The sequence below is a fragment of the Struthio camelus genome, chromosome 3 (assembly GCF_040807025.1).
Source record: "Struthio camelus isolate bStrCam1 chromosome 3, bStrCam1.hap1, whole genome shotgun sequence".
NCBI lineage: Eukaryota > Metazoa > Chordata > Aves > Struthioniformes > Struthionidae > Struthio > Struthio camelus.
Window position 1 is genome coordinate 80,144,132 of NC_090944.1, and position 17,257 is coordinate 80,161,388.

At 48.9% G+C, this 17,257-nt stretch overlaps 1 protein-coding gene across 1 annotated transcript; it reads left to right on the forward strand.

Annotated features, from left to right (window-relative positions):
- Nucleotides 1-10,915: 10,915 nt before the first annotated feature.
- LOC138066612 (T-cell activation Rho GTPase-activating protein-like) lies at nucleotides 10,916-13,021 on the forward strand. The gene is made up of 4 exons (XM_068936500.1): nucleotides 10,916-11,242; nucleotides 11,798-11,959; nucleotides 12,330-12,439; nucleotides 12,619-13,021. The coding sequence occupies exons 1-4, from the start codon at nucleotides 10,916-10,918 to the stop codon at nucleotides 13,019-13,021; spliced, it is 1,002 nt and encodes a 333-aa protein (XP_068792601.1).
- Nucleotides 13,022-17,257: the final 4,236 nt, after the last annotated feature.

Consider the following 17,257-nt stretch of genomic DNA (forward strand, 5'->3'; position numbering starts at 1 on the left):
CGAAGTGATTGTCTTATTTCAGAGAAAATTCAAGAAATGCTTGAGATACTGTAGATACTGTAGTGTTTTCTATAGCATACTATAAACTCTTGTCTTCCCACCCAAAGGATGATCATTCCAAGTGGATCTCCAGTCTAGTAGAAATGCCAGACATCTTAGATTTCCCTAAGGATCATAACCCTCAAAGAGGAAATGAGATTGGCAAATTGAGGAGAACTGAATCTGTGTTATGATCCTGACTAGTTCTAGGGAAAATATTATAAAAAATTATACTTCAGGAAAGGGTCTTCTTGGAGACTAAAGTACTGGCTTTGGGTAGGTCTGCCAGTCCATAGGCCCAGAAACGTTTACAAGTCTCCTCCACAGAAAAAAACAAAATTACCTGTAATTGTATTGTTTTCAACAGGACTTGCAAAAATTTCTCATCTTCTAAGACTATTAGAGGAAGATGGAAGAACAAGCCCTACCCTGTGTGCTGCAGAGTATGTCCAGGGACACCACAGCTGTAAGCAGACACATCTCATCTGGTGCACAACAGCCTTCAGGAGCAGAGCATGAGGCAGAAGTCCTCTGCCATCTACTACCTGCTGAAGCTACTGCTAGTTTGAACCTTGCTTTTTCTACCCTTGACACATCTCAATCACTCTACCAAACTAGTGTCTCATGTGTATTTTCCATTGCTTCAGAATGCTGATGGGTGATTCTTAAGACCGTTGGTGTTAAAATTACTACAAAGTTTAGTTTTCAAAGACTCAGAATTCAAGTTACTCAACATCAGTTCATTTTGCTCCAAAGCTTTCTTTTCATTGAAAAAATTGGTTATATTATCAGTCTTGTTCCATTTCCTTTCGAAAGTTGTTTAAAATGTAGGTTTTTCTTTTAGTTAATCTATTAAGAATAATTTCCCTCCTCCATACAAAACTACCTGAACACTTTTTTTTTCTTTCTCTCTCTCTCTCTTTCTCTCATTTTTTTAATCACGCTGAAATTTCTGCTGTAGTTGGCATGAACACTAGAGCTCTTCTGGATCCATTCTGAATTTTATGCAGTGCAATTTAGTTTTGTATGTATTTCTTCATGAAATGTTCAAATTCAATGTTCCTCTTGTCCCTTAACTGCCACATTTTTCTTTGCTGCTTTTATAAGATATAGATCCTGTGAGTAACTCCCTTTCAGTGAAAAGTTGAACACCCACAGATTGCCTTAAATTCAGTAGATGTTGTGTATTCAACATCTTATTCTAAAGGACTAGACTATTAGAGGGTTTTTTTTCCTTGAATGCCAACTATAAGGGTAATATGCCACATTAAAATTAAAATATCTTAAAATAAGAGGTATCATGTGACTAAATTCATGAAAATGATAGCATGAAATCTTTCACTACTAAGTTAATTCAGCTTTCTTTACTTTCACACCACAGATTTGATTTTTTTCATTTCAGGAGTAAAATTTCAAACACAGAAATGGGTCTAAGGGCAGATGAAGACATCTCTTCTTTCACTTGTCTGACATCCTTCACTATCTAGATGCAGATGCAGTGCATTAAAACAAAACAACAAAGAATAGCTCATTTCATAGAAGTCAAAAAAACCCATAAAAAATAAGCTATTTAGAAGTTGTAGCAATTAGTTGGCCAGAAAGATTTTTCTGGATATACTTACAATACTGATCAAACACTGAGACTTAATAAATGAGGGAGAAATGAAATGACTAAAGATATTCAGTGCATGATAAAATAGATAAGGGGAAACAGAAGGAAATCTATCTATTGTCTAGAAAGAATAACATCACATGATTGACATTTTAAATTTGTCAAGGTCTCTTCTCCTCCAGTTATGTTATTTGTTAGATATTTTGCTCAGAAATAATCTGTAAATTACAGACAAAGCTCAAGTTAAGAGTTGTTTTGATGGTAAAACTTCCACATTAGAGTAATTGGTCATTGAAACACAAGGTGTCCATAGAACTGACAAAAGCAATCATAACATCTTTAGCTGTTGTCTTCTTGAACTTTAGGGACCTGGGCTAAGCTTCAGGAATAAGGTAAGTGCTTATCTTTAAAAATGCAGTTCATTCAGTCTCCTTTCCTAAATCATATTTTCTAGATCATTATCTCCTTCTGTCTCCCTTACTGTCTCCCGTCAGTCCACATCTTTTCAGAAGAGGCCTCCCAGAACTGTTCCAAACTGCCTGATACCATGGCTAAACCTCTGTTGGTGCCAACAAACTGGAAAGATTACCTCATCTATTTAATACAACAGTCACGTTAAAATACTTCTGAACTGTGTTTGCATTGGAACAGTAGTGCCTTTTTCATTCATCTTTTTTATTCATCATTGTAATTCATGTTACTAGCAGATTTTTTTATGAAGAATAGCAACCCAACCAGCTGTTTTCCAGTAAATATTGGTGCATGTATTCTCACTAAAGTGTAGAACTTCACATTTATCGTTTTGAATATCATCCTATGCTTTTTTAAACTGCTTCTGAATTTGCCAAGATCACTTTAAATTCTATCTCTGTCCTACAGCACACCTGAAGATTCTCCAAGGCTTAGTGCCATTTGCAAACATAATAAACATGTGCACTAGCCTGTCATCAAAGTCAGTAAGGGAAATATGAAGAGTACTGGCTCAATGATAAATATAGAGACAATCTCAATACATCCAATGTAACAGAAAACCATTAATAATTACACATGGAACACAATTTACCAGGCACTTTGGTACTCCCTTTTCTCTGCCCAGTTCTCATAATTTAACAGTTCTCATAATTTAGACTATGTTGGTCTCCTTTGCTTATGAGAATATCATGTGTAGCAAGATACAGTTCATCTTATTTCAATTTAAATGTCTACCGTGCAGAAGCCTTTTCACTCCATGATGCCTTTATAGTCACTAGAGAGAATAGGTACTTCAAATGCACAACTCATCTGCCCTGTTCTAAATATCTTCATTATGATGACATGAGCTGCTTTCTAGAAATCCTTATTTTTCTCCAATGACTCTGAAAAGGATGATTAAACTGGATGGGGATGTCTAGACTGTGGATGTCTACATATAGTCAGTCAGATTAACTCTTCATATTCTCAAGTGTTACTGAAGTCAAGTTACATCTTTTGTATCTCTCTCCCATATTTGCAGAGCCTATCACAAAGATAAATTTGGTTGGATTGACATCATTTTCATAACAAATGAGACCTTTAAAAAACTTGCTACAACTGAATTAATGCACACCAACCTACTTAGTAACTCAAAAATAATCTTTGAGATGTCTCTGTAACTATTTAGGTGACTAATGGCATAAACATGCACCAAGAACTCTCTCTAGACATATTTTTCTTCTTAGAAAACAATTGGATTTGAGATTCTTTTTATCATAACATATAGAATTAAATAGAAAAGAATGAAAGATTCAAAAAAAGGCTTAAATTTTCACAATCGCTTATTCCCTTCAGCAATGAAGAAGGCTAAATTGCCTGCATACATGTCTGTTTCTTCATCCCTAGTTTTCAGCCTACTTCGTTCCATAGTTAAAATGGGTATTCATGACAGTAGTCTTAAAGAAAAAAGAAGTAGAGCTCAGGTAACTTTCATTAGAAAAGCAGAACCTAGCCCCCATGATGCTCTCATGAATATAAGAATTATGAATGAATTGAATATCAGTCACTGCTTCTGCCCTGCTCTATTCTCCAAGAAAATGAGTGGAGTATATCTTGTTGCAAAAAGATATTTTCTTTATAGGGAAGAAGGAGGATGGAAAGATGCAGAGAAATAGGAGATTCATCCTCCAGTCAATCCATACCACTTTGTTTTTTCTCAGAAGACTACTATTAACCCTTTATGAGATAGCTTGTATAGATACTCCAAAATAAATTGTGTACTGTTAACAAATACAAAATCTTTACACAAACAAATACAAAATCTTTTCACAGTCAAAGTCCTGCAAGCACATTAACTACAGCAATTAATTTTTGAGGAAGTTGCATATCATCCTAATTATATCATGGCCTAAAGATATAAGAAGAGCTGGGCTTTTATCAGAGGTAGCCTGATTTATTAGACTAAACTATTTATTTTAGCAAAATAGATAAGCTTTCAGAAAGTTTTCCTTCTTTCAGGTTATTATTATACTTAATTTTTTCTATATAAGGCAATAGGCACATTTGCATGTTTTCCTGAAAAATATAGGTTTGAAATCCATGCTCTCTTTACAAGAGAATAATTCTATGTCTTCTTGAATGCACCGCAGTGAACAGTACATAATAAATAGTACTTAAAAGTTTGGTGATGAATAAGCCATTGTTAACATACTTTGTCTTACAATCTACTTACTAAGAGCTATATTCTATTTTTGGAGAGTAGAACATGTCTGAAAACTGGTCTGAAAACCTGCTTTCCATGTAACCTAGCCTGGCACAGTTATAAATGTCTCCTAATCCAAGATATACAACAAGCTTTCCTTTGTGCTTCATCAAATTCTACTGGGATTTTTGAATCAGTTATTCTGATCCTGCAAAAGACTGTGATCATTTTCAGAGTGCTGTAAGTGGAAGCCATTAAGCTGCCTGTAATTAGAACTCATAGATTTTCTACAGCTCTCTGAACATATAACTTTCATTGATTTGAATACGACTCCTGTGCAGTGAACAGCTGATACCGCTTACCTAAATTCAAACATTTTCTTAAATTTAGTTGATTTTTGAAGCAGAATGAATGTACTTTTCTTAATCCTATCATTTGTGCATTTAGTAATTGCGTAAGGACATAAATGAGAAAAAAATACATCGAATAAAAAAGCTGAAATAATCAAGCAAACCAAAATACTTCTGTTTCTCTTCACTCATCTGAAAAACATCAAAATATTAAAAGTAAAAAGCTGCTAAATCACTGAAAGTCAGATTCATCATGTAGTTACCCTCTTTGAGTTCCGAGGCTTCTACAGAGAGGTAAGAACCCCCCTGCCCATTTTATAATTGAACATAAAAGAAGCCTGTAAGATCAGCTTAATTTATATATCTGTTAGTTGGCTAAAACTGGGGAAGATTAACTCCATCCTTCCTGTGCCCACACTTCCCTATTTAAAACATATTTTTCAGCCACACAATATATATTGTATAACATGTTTTTCTGCTGCCTCAGTATTTGTACAGAAGTGGACAGGTCTTGGTTGAGCATGGCACACTGCTCTTCTGAAAGCAAAGAAGAAATTGCGCTTCAGGGAGCTACAGTTTTTCACTCTGATCCCTCAAGATATGTTAATTTGTTTCTCTTGGAATTCTCCATCATTTCTTATCTCCTTGAATTTCCTTGCAGAGTTGGTAATTGCCCTGCGCAGGGGGAAAAGAAAAACCTTCCCCTTTCTTATGTTTTTTTTCAGGTAGACATCTGTCATTTCAAAATTTGACTCTTCAGTTGGCCACATTCTGATACTTAATCTGGTACTTCATTCAAATTAAGTAATATTTTGTTCTAGAAATTGTCTACAGGATTTTTTTTCCCTTCTCTCTCTCTCTTGCTCTCCCTCTGTCTTTTTTCCCTGCGCATGGTATTACAGGTACCAAAATATCAATTTACCCAGTGTGATGTTTTTAATGTTTGAGCCTTTCTCACTGTATCTGTCCATGAATAAGCAGTAGGAATGCCACAGGTCACTTGTGCCTTATGATGTCCTTCATGAATGCACACGCTGCACAAGCTGGTCCATTTGGGAGCGGAGCAGATGCTTCCAAGAGGAACAAGTTCCAGGTGGAACCATGTAGGATGCATTTTGCAGAGCTACACCATGACTGTGTTGTCAACCTTGACTGCTGCAGCTGTTAAAAGACTAAGAGCTAGACAATGAAAAATGCTTCTCATTTCAAAGCAATCCATTTTTCTTAGGGTTTACATATTCATTAATCCAGAACTTTTCACAGAAATATTCACTTCATTGTACTTCATTCCTCTTTTAATACTCCTTCCTGACTTTAAATAATTAAATGTCATGCAAGATATTTACTTATTGTCAAGTATCAAGCAGTTACCTATGAAACGCAAAACAGATCATTTCTATTTAATCCAGACAGCTCTTACTTTTTTCTTAGCAAATAACATAGATTAATATTACAACAGAAACTAAGAAGGGAATGTCAAGGCATCAAGTAACTTCATGGCTAACCATTCCTGCTACAGTTTGGATTTATACCAAACATAATAGAGAGCATAATATACTTTTTGAAGTTCAATCCATCCATTCACGTTGTTGAAACAACCATATAGTTAAAAACAATTATCTTAACTAAGAATTCAAACTTGGAATCAAAAGGCCTGATTCTCAGAGTAATCAGGGCAATCTTCAATGTAGACAAAATACTTGCATATAAATGAGAATATCTGACAATTGAGGCTGACTAATAAAATGTGTGGATTTATCTTTCCTGTGGACACTCTACAGTTTTTCTGTAGAGAGAAAACATCCCACAACAGGGATGAGAGGAAGGACGCTCTCTCCATCCTGCTGGCAATGCTCTTCCTAATGCAGCCCAGGCTACTGTTGGCTTCCTTTGCCACAAGGGCGCATTGCAGGCTCATGGTCAACCTGTTGTGCACCAGGACCAGCAGGGCCTTCCTACAGAGATGCTTTCCAGCAAGTGGACCACCAGTCTGAACTGGTCCATGGGGCTAATCCTCCCCAGGGGCAGGATGTGGCATTTTCCTTTATTGAAATTCCTCTCTGTCCGTTTCTCCAGCTCATTGAGGTCCCTCAGAATGGCAGCACAGCCTCTGGAGTATCAGCCATTCCTCCCAATTATTGTATCATCAGCTAACTTGCTGAGGGTGCACTCTGCTCACCAGCAGGTCTCTGATGAAGAAGTGGAAAAGGACTGGCCCCAGCATTGACCCCTGGGGTACAATGCTACTTACTGGCCTCCACCTAGACTTTGTGCCATTAACCACAATCCTCTGAGCTATGCTGTTTAGATACTTTTCAGAACTCAGCCTTTCCTCAGCGCTCTTGTCACCAGGGCCCCTGCTTCATTAAGTGGGCAGTGGGTCCATATTTTTCCTTACCTTCCCTTGGCTTGGGGATGTCTTTAGAGAAGCCCTTCCTGTTATCCCTAGAATCCTCTGTGAGATGAATTACAGCAGGGCTTTGGTCTTTCTACCCTAGCCCTGCAGGCTCGAGCACTGCGCAGCCTCTACTCCTCCCAGGTGACCTGTCCCAGCTTCCACCCTCTGCATACTGCCTTCTTAGGGCTGAGTTCTGCCACAAGCTCCTTGGTCTGCTATGCAGGTCTCCTGCCCGCTTTGCTCAGCTTGTTGCCCAGTGCCAGGGACCCTTTTGCAGCTTGGAGGAGACGCCCTTGAACATCAACCAGCTGTCTTGGACCCTTCTTCCTTCTCAAGCCCTACCCCAGGGCACCGTTCCTCACGGAGCACCACACCCTCGGGCACCAGCGAGGTGCAAGCTCTGGTTCTGGCCCCACACATCGCAGCCACTTGATTTGGGAGAGCAGCTTGCAGCCAAAACTCTTTGGCATCCAGTCGAGAGCCAAGCCTCACGGAAGGCTGTGCGAAAGACCGTCCCCGCAGGTTTCACTGACATTTGCACTGCCGCTCAGATGCACACTGCACACATGGGTCCTTCCCTTTTGGTATCTGCACGCAAGCATTTACAGGGGCCTGCCTGATCTCCTGCGCAGTCTGCATCGCAGTCTCTCTGCAGGCGCCTGGCTCGCACCTGAGGGGAGGTGGCAGTCAGTGTCTACAGGCATGTGGGTGTCCCAGGGCAGCGCAAGGAATTTTTGAAGGCATCAGCCACTGGTGCACGCCGGTCCTGGTGCTTAGGCACCTGAGTCCTTCCCTAAGGAAGGATTGCTGCGACTGGAGCCGAGAACCCCACGTCAGGCGGTGGTGCCCCATGTAGACACCTGGAGTGCAGCTCGCTGCGCTCTAGGGCTGACCACCACCCGGCCCGAGCGCAGAGGAGCCGTGAAACTCGCGATGTGGGGCACCGTCTGGGCCCTGGGTCTCTAGCGGGCACAGGCCGTCCTCCTTGCCCCCTCCAAAGCTTGAGTCCCCCTCTCCGCTCCAGCAGCAAGGCGGGATGTTGCAGCTGTGCGGGGAGGCCTGTGCCTCGTGGGGTTTTCCCCAACACAGAGCCAGCTGCTGAAGCCGGGAGCTCGTCCAGCCCCAAGCCCATCGGCTCCCTTGTCCCAGGCACCGTTCGCTCGCCCGGAAATCGCAGGGCATCGCAATCAGGCAGACTCCCCCTCGCCCCCGGCCCCCACCCCCCCGCCCCGGCGTTGCCCGCGGCCCGGCCGGCGCATCACAATGTGCCGCGGCGGCGCCCGGGCGACACCAACCGCCAGCACCCGCCCGTCGCCCAGTGCGGCGCTGTGCCGGCGCGGGGCAGCGGGGAGACGCAGGCTCCCAGCCCAGCGGCTTTACCCGGCACAGGCAGAGCGCTCTTAGCTTCGCGCAGGCCTGGCCAGCGCCTGGCGCTGCCCAGCGCCATGGGACAGGCCAACTGCTGCGGAGCCCGGGGCGCTGCCGGCCCCGCTGCCGGCACGCAGGCACGGCCCGGGGCCCCTGGCCGCCCGGCTCCTCGGGGGCTCGTGGCCACGGCAGCCTCCCGGCCCCGCGGGCCGCTCGGCGCCTTCGTGTCGCGCAGCAGCCCCCACCTCCTCCTCACCGACCGCGTGCAGGTGACCCGGCACCGGCGCACCAGGGACAGGCACCTCCTGCTCTTCCCCGACGCCATCGCCGTCGCCACCTTCAGGTCAGAAGAGCAGCCCCAGCCCCAGCCGACCCGGCCCCGGCCCCGGCCACCGCCTCTGCCACCAGCCCCCGCGCACCGCGGCTGCCCGGAGCTGCTCCCTCTCCCTCGGGAGCAGCAGCTGCCTCTTGGACTTTCCTCTACTTTGGGCAGGTGTTAGGGGAAGGGGGCAGGCTCCTGCTTCCCCGACAACGTGTCTGCTGGCATTGCTTTGCGGCGCTGACGTTTGGGAAGCGCCCCGTGTGGGTGTGCGGGGACTGACGCTCCTTTCTCCCGCACAAGGCTCAGGGGTGGCCACCCCAAGCCTCTGTCCCCGGCAATGGCTCTGCCCTGGAAGGCTGCTGGGGCTGTCCCCACAGCGGCAGCTTCCGAGGCGGCCCCTGCTCTCCCTCCGCCAGGTGTGGCTCCACCTTCCTGCTGAAGCACCGGGTGCCTCTCAGCCAGCTCTGGGTGCTGTGCAGGAAGGACGAGGCGGCGTGCGGGCAGCAGGAGGAGCAGCAGGTTGGCGGCCTGAATTGCACCAACACCCTCGTGCTCGTCTGGCCCACCGACCTGTGCGTGGTCACTTTCCGGTGAGTCCCGGGCACACGCGCCGGGCTGTTCTGGGGTGCAGGGCACCGTGCTCGCCTGCAGTCCTCTCCGGGCTTGCTGGAGCTCAAGGCAGGCTGTGGGGAGAGAGAGTAGAGGCCCGCTTGGGTTTCAGACGCAGCCCCTGGCAGCTCCAGGTGGCCACCAGCCACCGGCCCCCGCCACCTCCCTGCAGCTCTGCTCAGCCCAGGCACGCTGCGGGGGCGTACCGCCCGCGGGCTGTGGGGTCTGGCCGTGTGGAGCGGTGCCAAGCGGGCGAGCTGTGTCTGGGGCCTCTGTGCAGCAGGAGCAGCAGCAGGCTCTGAGGCTGCTTCTCCTTTTTGCTGCAGGTCGCAGGAGGTGAAGGAGCAGTGGCTCAACGCCATCCTCAGGTGAGCCCTGGCCGGGAACGCAGCCCGCCTGCGGCGGCAAGGCTGCGGGTGGTGCAGAGCTGCAGGGCAGCAAGAAAGCAGCAGGCGAGGTGGGGCACAGGGACACCCCCTGCGCGGGGCCGCTGCTGGGCAGAGCGGCGGGAGGTGCTTCGCCTTGCGCCGGCAAACCAACAGCACCGGCCTGCAGCTGGCCCCACGGCTCCTTGCTTGCACGCCTGGGGAGCCCGAGCTGCCGCTGCCCCTTCCCGCGGGGAAGAGGCCCGGAGGCCGCAGGGCTCCTGCGCCAGGGTGGCGCGGGCGCGCGGGGCTGGGCCCGGGCAGCCAGCAGAGGGGCTGGCTGTGACGGAGCTGTGTCCTTGCCCCTGCCCTGTGCCCAGGCCGAGCCCAGGAGCCCCGGAGACGCGCGTCACCCGACTCGCCTCCCTTCGGCTCCTCGCCACGGCCGTCGGCTCCCAGGGCACCGTAAGTGTCCCGGGGCTCTGCGCTGCCCCCCGAGCGCCACGGGGCTTTGGGGAACAGCCCCCGCCACCAGCTGCTCACGTTGCCTCTTTGCTCTCTTGCCCAGGCGGGGTCGCTGACTGCCCGCACCGTTGAGGCCTTGGTTTCGGCGGAGGTGAGCAGGGGCTCCCTCTCCCGCAGGGCCCTTGCTGGGGGCTGGCGGGAGGCGTCTGAGTTTCGGGAGGGGACGTGGCAGGGCCCGAAGCCCTCGCGACACTGGCGGCTGCCGCGTGGGGCTGCCGGGGAGCAGCTCCCCGGGTTGGGGGAGCGCGGCAGGGCAGCCTGGGCCCCCGGGTCCCCTGCGGGCGCCTGCTGTGGGGCTGCGCCTGCTACAAGCCTTTGCCACCAGCACCTGTGTCGGGCAGAGAGGCAGGGCCTCTGCTGCACCAAGCGTCTCCTGCGCAGGTGTCGGACGACCGGGGGATTTTCTCTGGAGCCGCGCACTTGTTTCGGCATGGCTGAAGCAGCTCCCTGGTGGCCCTGGCTGCTGCAGGGCAGCTCTGTAACCCGAACCCGTTTCTTGCAGGCCGGCACCGAGCAGTGCCCTGCCTGGGCCTCATCGGCTGCACAGGAGGAGGTTTGCCACTCGCCTGGTGAGTTGGCAAGAGAAACTGAGGTGCCACCGTCCCACATAGCGCTCGACAGCGGCTGAAAAGCAGGAGCCCCTCTGCCCCTCTGGCCAGCACTGGGACGGGGGCATGCTCCCCGGGCACAGCCAGAACCGCAGCCACTGCAAGCTGCCCAAGCAAACACATCCGCCTTGCATCACACGGCACTGCACGCACACAGCAGGCAGCAGAGCTCTCGGCCCCTGCTTTTGTCACCTGACTTTAGCTTTCCGCTTGCTTGCAGCACAGGGGGCGAAGAAGAGCAAGCGGTTGATCCCATGGCCGTTTGCTGGGAGGCGACCCTCGGCTGGTGGGGACTGCCCAGGGCAGCCGGACTCTGGCCTCCAGAGCCCTCTCTTTGGCCAGCCTCTGGCTACTCTTTGCGGCACAGAGGAGACCCTTCCCCAGGCACTGCAGGTAAGGCAGCCTGGCCACACAACTGTGCTGCTGCCGGCTTCTCGTGCGAGGCAGCATCCTCAGCGCTCGGGCTGGGGCTCTCAGCAGACAGCGGGTCCACACTCACTTCTCACTGGCAAGGCCTCAAGTTCGCATCCCATTGCGCAAGTCAAGGGGGTCAGGACCGCGGCTTTGTGCAGCTCACACAGCTGCCGCGGGAAGTAACTCGGGAATGGAGACAACGCCGGAGCAGGAGGAGGAGAAGCAGATCGGCTCCTGAGGGGGCATGTTGGTGGCCTTGCAGAAGTCACTGCAAGGAAGCTCTCAGCAGCAGAAACAGCCCGGGATTTCTGTCTTTCCCTGAAAACCGTGGTCGGGAGGGTGGCTTGGGGGACAGCCAGGTTACTCGCAGGCTAATCTTCGTGCAGGGAGAACCGGATGCGAACGCAGGCAAAGCAGAGCGTGCCTGCCAGGCAAAGGCTTGCTTCTGTCTCCAAAGAGAGCCTGCCCTAAGGCTAAAGGGCCGTTCTGCACCCGCGTGACCCTTCTCCCACCCCTCTCTGCTTTTTCCCGCAGGATCTGCTGGCCATATTGCACAGGGAAGGCCCTGGCACTGAGGGGGTATTCCGCAAGGCTGCAAATGAGAAAGCCCGCCGCGACTTGAAGGAGGAGCTCAACAAGGGAGGCACCGTTGACTTGGCAGGCAGACCTGTGCACCTCTTGGCGGTAGTCTTGAAGGTGAATTCTTCTGACTTGCAGCTGTGAGAGCACCTTGGGAACCTGCACGGGCCCAGGGGGCGCTCCGAGCCGAAAGCATAGCCAAGCCAAGCAACATGTTTTCCCAGCCCCGGGAAAGTTTGGCATTTGTGTTTTCCGCCTGCTTCTCGCTTCCCCTTGCTCGGCCACGGCTTCCCTGCCTGCCCACGCGAAACTCACTTCCTCCTCCTCCTCCTGCCCCTGCTCCTCGCCAGCACCCTCCTCCGGGAGGAAGCCTGCCATTTCTGGGTGGGCTAGAGGCTGCTAGGCGCTAGAGCCCGAGCGCCGGGGATGCTCCCCCTGGGCTCAGGGCTGATGTCCAAAGCCTCCTCTCTGTATCTTGGCCTTGCAGGACTTCCTCCGAAATATCCCCTCCCAACTGCTGTCGGCAGCCCTGTACGAGAGCTGGATGCTGGCTCTGGAGAAGCCCAGCAGGCAGGAAAAGATTGAAGAACTGAAAGAGTAAGTGGTGTAGCCCGGGCCAGCGGTATGCAGGGGGTGGCAGAGGCCGGGCCAAGCACAGGCGTTGCTCTCTTTGCAGGACGCACCATTTGCGGGCCTTTGCTTGAGGCTTGCTCACAGAAGCCGCAGCGGCCACTGGCCCCCCAGATTCATGGCACGTGTTGTTTGTGTCCACTTAGGGTGGCTGCCAAACTGCCCAGGCCAAACGTCCTCTTGCTCAAGCCCTTGCTCGCTCTGCTCCACCGCATCAGCCAAAACGCAGAGACCAACAAGATGGACTCCAGCAACTTGGCCATCTGCGTTGGGCCCAACATGCTGAGCCCTGGCACCGAGAGCGCGCTCCCGCTGCAAGTGCAGAAGGAGATGAACGACAAGGTATGCTGGCCTCACCAGCTGGCTCCCCGCTTCGGGCCACACCCGAGCCATCCCCACCGATCCCACGGCCATTGCAAAAGCTCAAGGAAGCAGCGCCTGGGAGCACCGGGGGCGCCCCGCAGCGGGGCTCTCCGCAACGGGACAGGCAAATCTCATAGGGGAGCTGCAGCCAGCGAGGTGCAGCTTTTGGAACAGAAACCCCAGTGAGGCTTGGGAAAGACTGCTGAGCACCTTTCCAGCCCCTTGCGCTGACATCCCTGGTTTTTTGTGGGCAGGTGACGATGCTGGTGGAGTTCCTCATTGAGAACTGCGCGGCAATATTTGGCGAGGACACGGCCTTGCCTGGCAGCCCCTCGGCCGAGGAGGCCCCTGAGCACACAGGTGGCTCTGCAGGTAGGAGGATGCACTGAGGACCGGCCCTGCGCAGGGCTGCTGGTGCCAGTTCTTGAGCTGCATACGGGAAGACATCGGTGGCAATGCAGACAGGTGCAGGGGGTGCCATACCTCCTGGCAGTGCTTGCCGGCCGCATCACTTCCCAGGAGTTCAGAACGACAAGCCTGAGCTCAACAAAAGGCATCCCAGAGAGAGCTTAAACATCCGTACAGCTCTGCTCTTCTCTGCGTTGCTCGCTATGGCCTAGAACTGCACTCTGCCCCGTGCAGGATATTGTGCCCGCGGGTCCTTGTGTCTCCTGAACTGCTCCTCAGGCCCACAGGTGCTAAGGTTGCACCTCGCCATCTGGCCGGGCTGCCTGGTCCCACCGGGAAAGTCTCCTTTTCCCTTCAGAGGGCCAGCAAACACTAGCTGAGAGGCTCTTTCTCCCCACAGGCCACCCAGGTGCTGCTCGGCAGGACGCTTGTGCCCACGAGAGCCGCGAGCCCCAAGAGGGATGCGGCCCTGCCCCCTCTGAGAGGCAGCAGCAGCAGCAGCCCCGAGGCAGAAGCCCCAGCAGGAGCAGGACGTACGCAACGTGCAGCTCTGCCCCTCCACTGCCTCCGGGGAAAAACCATCCCAGCACGATGGGCAGGAGCTACTCGGAGCCAGCCCTGTCCTTGCGGGAGTGCTCCGCAAACAGCACAAGGCACCAGCAAGGCACCAGAAGTGCGGGCAATGCTGCTGTCGGGCAGCAGGAGCTGAGCTCAGAGAAGGCGGCCCTGGAAAAACCACCTGCCGTCGTGCCGGAACTATTAGGCGGTGGCTCTGCAGCCGCAAGGCCCTCCAGCTGCTCCCCGGAGCTCTCCCGTCCTGCTTCCCAGGGCCCCTCCATAATGCCCCTGGGACCTGCTGCCTTTGCCTCTTCCTGCTTGCGGGCCAACAGGACCCTCTGACCAGTCACCAGGCCTCACTAGCGCAGGCTGGGCCTGGGGCGGGAGCCACCAGAGCCCCACAGGGTCGTCGCGGGCAGACCTGTCGAGGAAGAAGTGGCTGGCCAGGCAAGAACTGCTTTTGGCCTAAGACACGGGACAGGCTGAGGGGAAAGGATCAGTAGCTTCCGGCTGGTTTGTAGGAGCCACAAAGACTTAACAAGCTGCAGGGAGTCTGGATTCCTGGTCCAAACAGCTAAACCTGGACCTAGGTTGTAAAGGGAGGGAAGCGGCAAGAAGGGGAGAGAGGAGGAAGCAAGGAGAGGAATAGGACAGAGAAAAAAGAAAGAGAAGGAACAAAGAGAACATCAGAAAAGAGAAAGGAAAGAGAAAAAGGAACGAGCCAAGATGGAGTGAAAAAAGGATGGAAAGAAGAAGAAAGGAATGAAAAGGGAAGGAATGCGAAGAAAAAGGAAAGGAAAAAAGGGAAAAAGAAAAAAGGGAGAGAGAAAAGGAAAGAAAAAAGGACAGAAAAAGAGAAAAGAGAAACCAGGAAAGGAAAAAGAAACGGGAAAAGGAATAAGAAAAAAGAGAAAGAAAAAAGGAAAGAGAAAAAGGAAAGAGAAAATGGAGAGCAGGAAAAGAGAAAAATATGTGAAAGTCAAGAGAAGCAAGGAAAGAAAATACAGGAAGAGAAAAAAGAGAAAAGGGCAAGAAGGGAGGCAAGAGCAGAAAGGAAAGCAAATAAGACAGAGAGTTAAGGAAAGAGAAGAAGGGATGAGAAAAAAGGAGGAGAGAAAAAGTTGAAAGAGAAGAAGAGAAAAATAGAAAAGAGGAAAGCAAAAAGGCAAGAGAAAGCCTGGAAAGAGAGAAAAAGGAGCTCAAAAAGGAAAGAGAAATGAGGTAAGATAAAAAGAGAAGAAAAGGAATGAGAAAAGAAAATGGAGAAAACCAAAGGAGACTAAAAGAAAAGGAAAAGGAAAAGGGGAAAAGGGAAAGAGAAAAATTCACACCAAAAAAAAAATGAAAAAGGAAAGAGCAAAAAACAGAGGAAAAGAAGAAATTCCAAAAAAATGAGAAAAGGAAAAGGCAAGCAGAAAAAGGAGAAAAAAGGATGAACTAGAAAAGGGTGAGAAAAAAGAGAAAATGAAAGAAAAAGAAGGAGGAGAAAAAAAAAAGAGACTAGATGGAAGGAGAACTAAGGAGAAAATTAAAGCAGAGCCCAGCAACGGGGTGAAAGCAAAGATGAGAGGGAGAAAGGATGGGGGGAAAAGTAAGAAGATATAAAAAGGCAAAAGGAAAGAGAAGAAGGGGACTAGGAAAAAGAGAAACAAAATAAAGAGAAAAAGGAGAAGAAAAAAGCAGAGGAAGAGAAAGAAGAGAAAATAGAAAAAGGGAAAGTGCAAGAGGAAAGAGGAGGAAGATGAAGAAAGGAAAGAAAAAAGGGAGGCAAAAAAGGAAGAGAGAAAAGAAGAGCGAAAAAAGGAAAGTAGAAGAAAAGGGAACATAAGGAAGGGGAAAAGAGAAAAAAGGAAGAGCAAAAAGGGAAAGAAAAAGGAAAGAGAAGAGATAAGCAGGCACGTGAAATGGAAAGAAAATAAGGAAAGAGAAAAAGGAAAGGCAAAAAGAAGGAAAAAAGGAAAAATAAGGAAAGAAGAAAGGAAAGAAAAGGAAAGGAAAGAAAAGAAAGGGAAGGAAAAAGGGAAGGAGAAAAGAAGAAGAAAAAAGGAAATGAACAGGAAAAAAATAAAAAAAAAATGGAAGCATTCCCCTTAAGAAAGGGGAAAAAGGAAAGAGATAAGCAAGAAAGGGAAAAAAGAAAAGTGATGAAAGGATGAAAGAAAACAGTGGAGGAGAAAAAAGAAGAGCAAAAGATTTGAGCCAAAAGAAAGAAAAAATGTAAAGAGAACAGAAAGAGAAAAAAAGGGGAGAGGAAAAAAGGTGGAGAGAAAGAAAAGGAAAAGGTCTGAGGAAAAAGGAGAGAGAAACAAGGAAAGGAAATAAGTAGAGAGAGGAAGAAGAAAAGGTAAAGGAAAAGAGGAAGGAGGAGCAAGGCAAGAAACTAAGGAGGGAGGAAAGAAGGAAAGAGGAAAAAACGGGAAGAGCAGAAAAGGAAAGCGAAACAGTTGGAAGAGAAAAAGAAAGCGAAAAGAAACGGAGACGCAAGGAGAGCGAAAAGGAAAGAGGAAGTGTGGAAAGAGCAAAGAAGGAAGACAAAAAGGAAAGAGAAAAGAGGTAAGATAAAAAAGAGGCAAAGAAAGGGAACAAATGCAAGAAGAAAAGAAAAGAGAACAGGAAAGAGGGAAAAGGGGAAAGGGAAAGAAAAATTGGCAGAAAGGAAGGGCAGAAAAAAGGAAAGAGAAAAACGGAAAGGGGAAAAATGGAAATAGCAAAACGGGAGGAAAAGACAAGACAAACAGCCAAAACAAGAGAAGAGGAAAGGAAAGAAAAAAGAAGCAGAAAGAAAAAGGTGGAAGAGAAAAGAAGGAGAGAGAAAAAGGCCTGAGAAAAGATGGCAGGAGAACTATGGACAGCGTTAAAAGAGAAGCCAGAAGAAAGGAAAGGGTGAAGATGTCAGGAAGAAAGGAAGGAGAAAAAGTAGAGAGGAATAAACAGGGAAAAGGAAAGCAAAAAGGGGGAAAGCAAAAAGGCAAGAAAAAGGAACACAAAGGAAAGAAAGAAAGAAGGGGGAGAGAAAAAAGAGAGAAAACAGTAGTAGAAAGAAGAAAGGAAAGGAAGAGAGGAGAGAGGAGAAAGAGGAAAAGAAGGGAGGAAAAAGGAAAGAGAGAAGGAGGAAGGTGGGAAAAGGAAAGAAGGAAGGAAAGGCAAAAGAAGACAGGAAAGAAAAAAGGGGACAATGAAGAGGACAAAAGGAAAGAGAAGAGAAAAGGAAAGAGAAAAAAGGAAAGAAGAGAAAAGGAAAGGAAATAGGCAAAGAGAAAGAGAAAGAAAGAGAAAGAAGGAAGCATTAAGAAGGGGAAAACGGAAAGAGCAAACAAGGAAAGAGACTAAAGAAAAGGATGCAAGAAAACAAGGAAGGAGAAAAGAGGAAGGAGAAAAAAAAGAAAGAGAAAGAATGTAAAGACCAAAGGAAAGAGAAAATGGAAAGAACAGGGAAGAGAACAAGGAAAGGAAAGG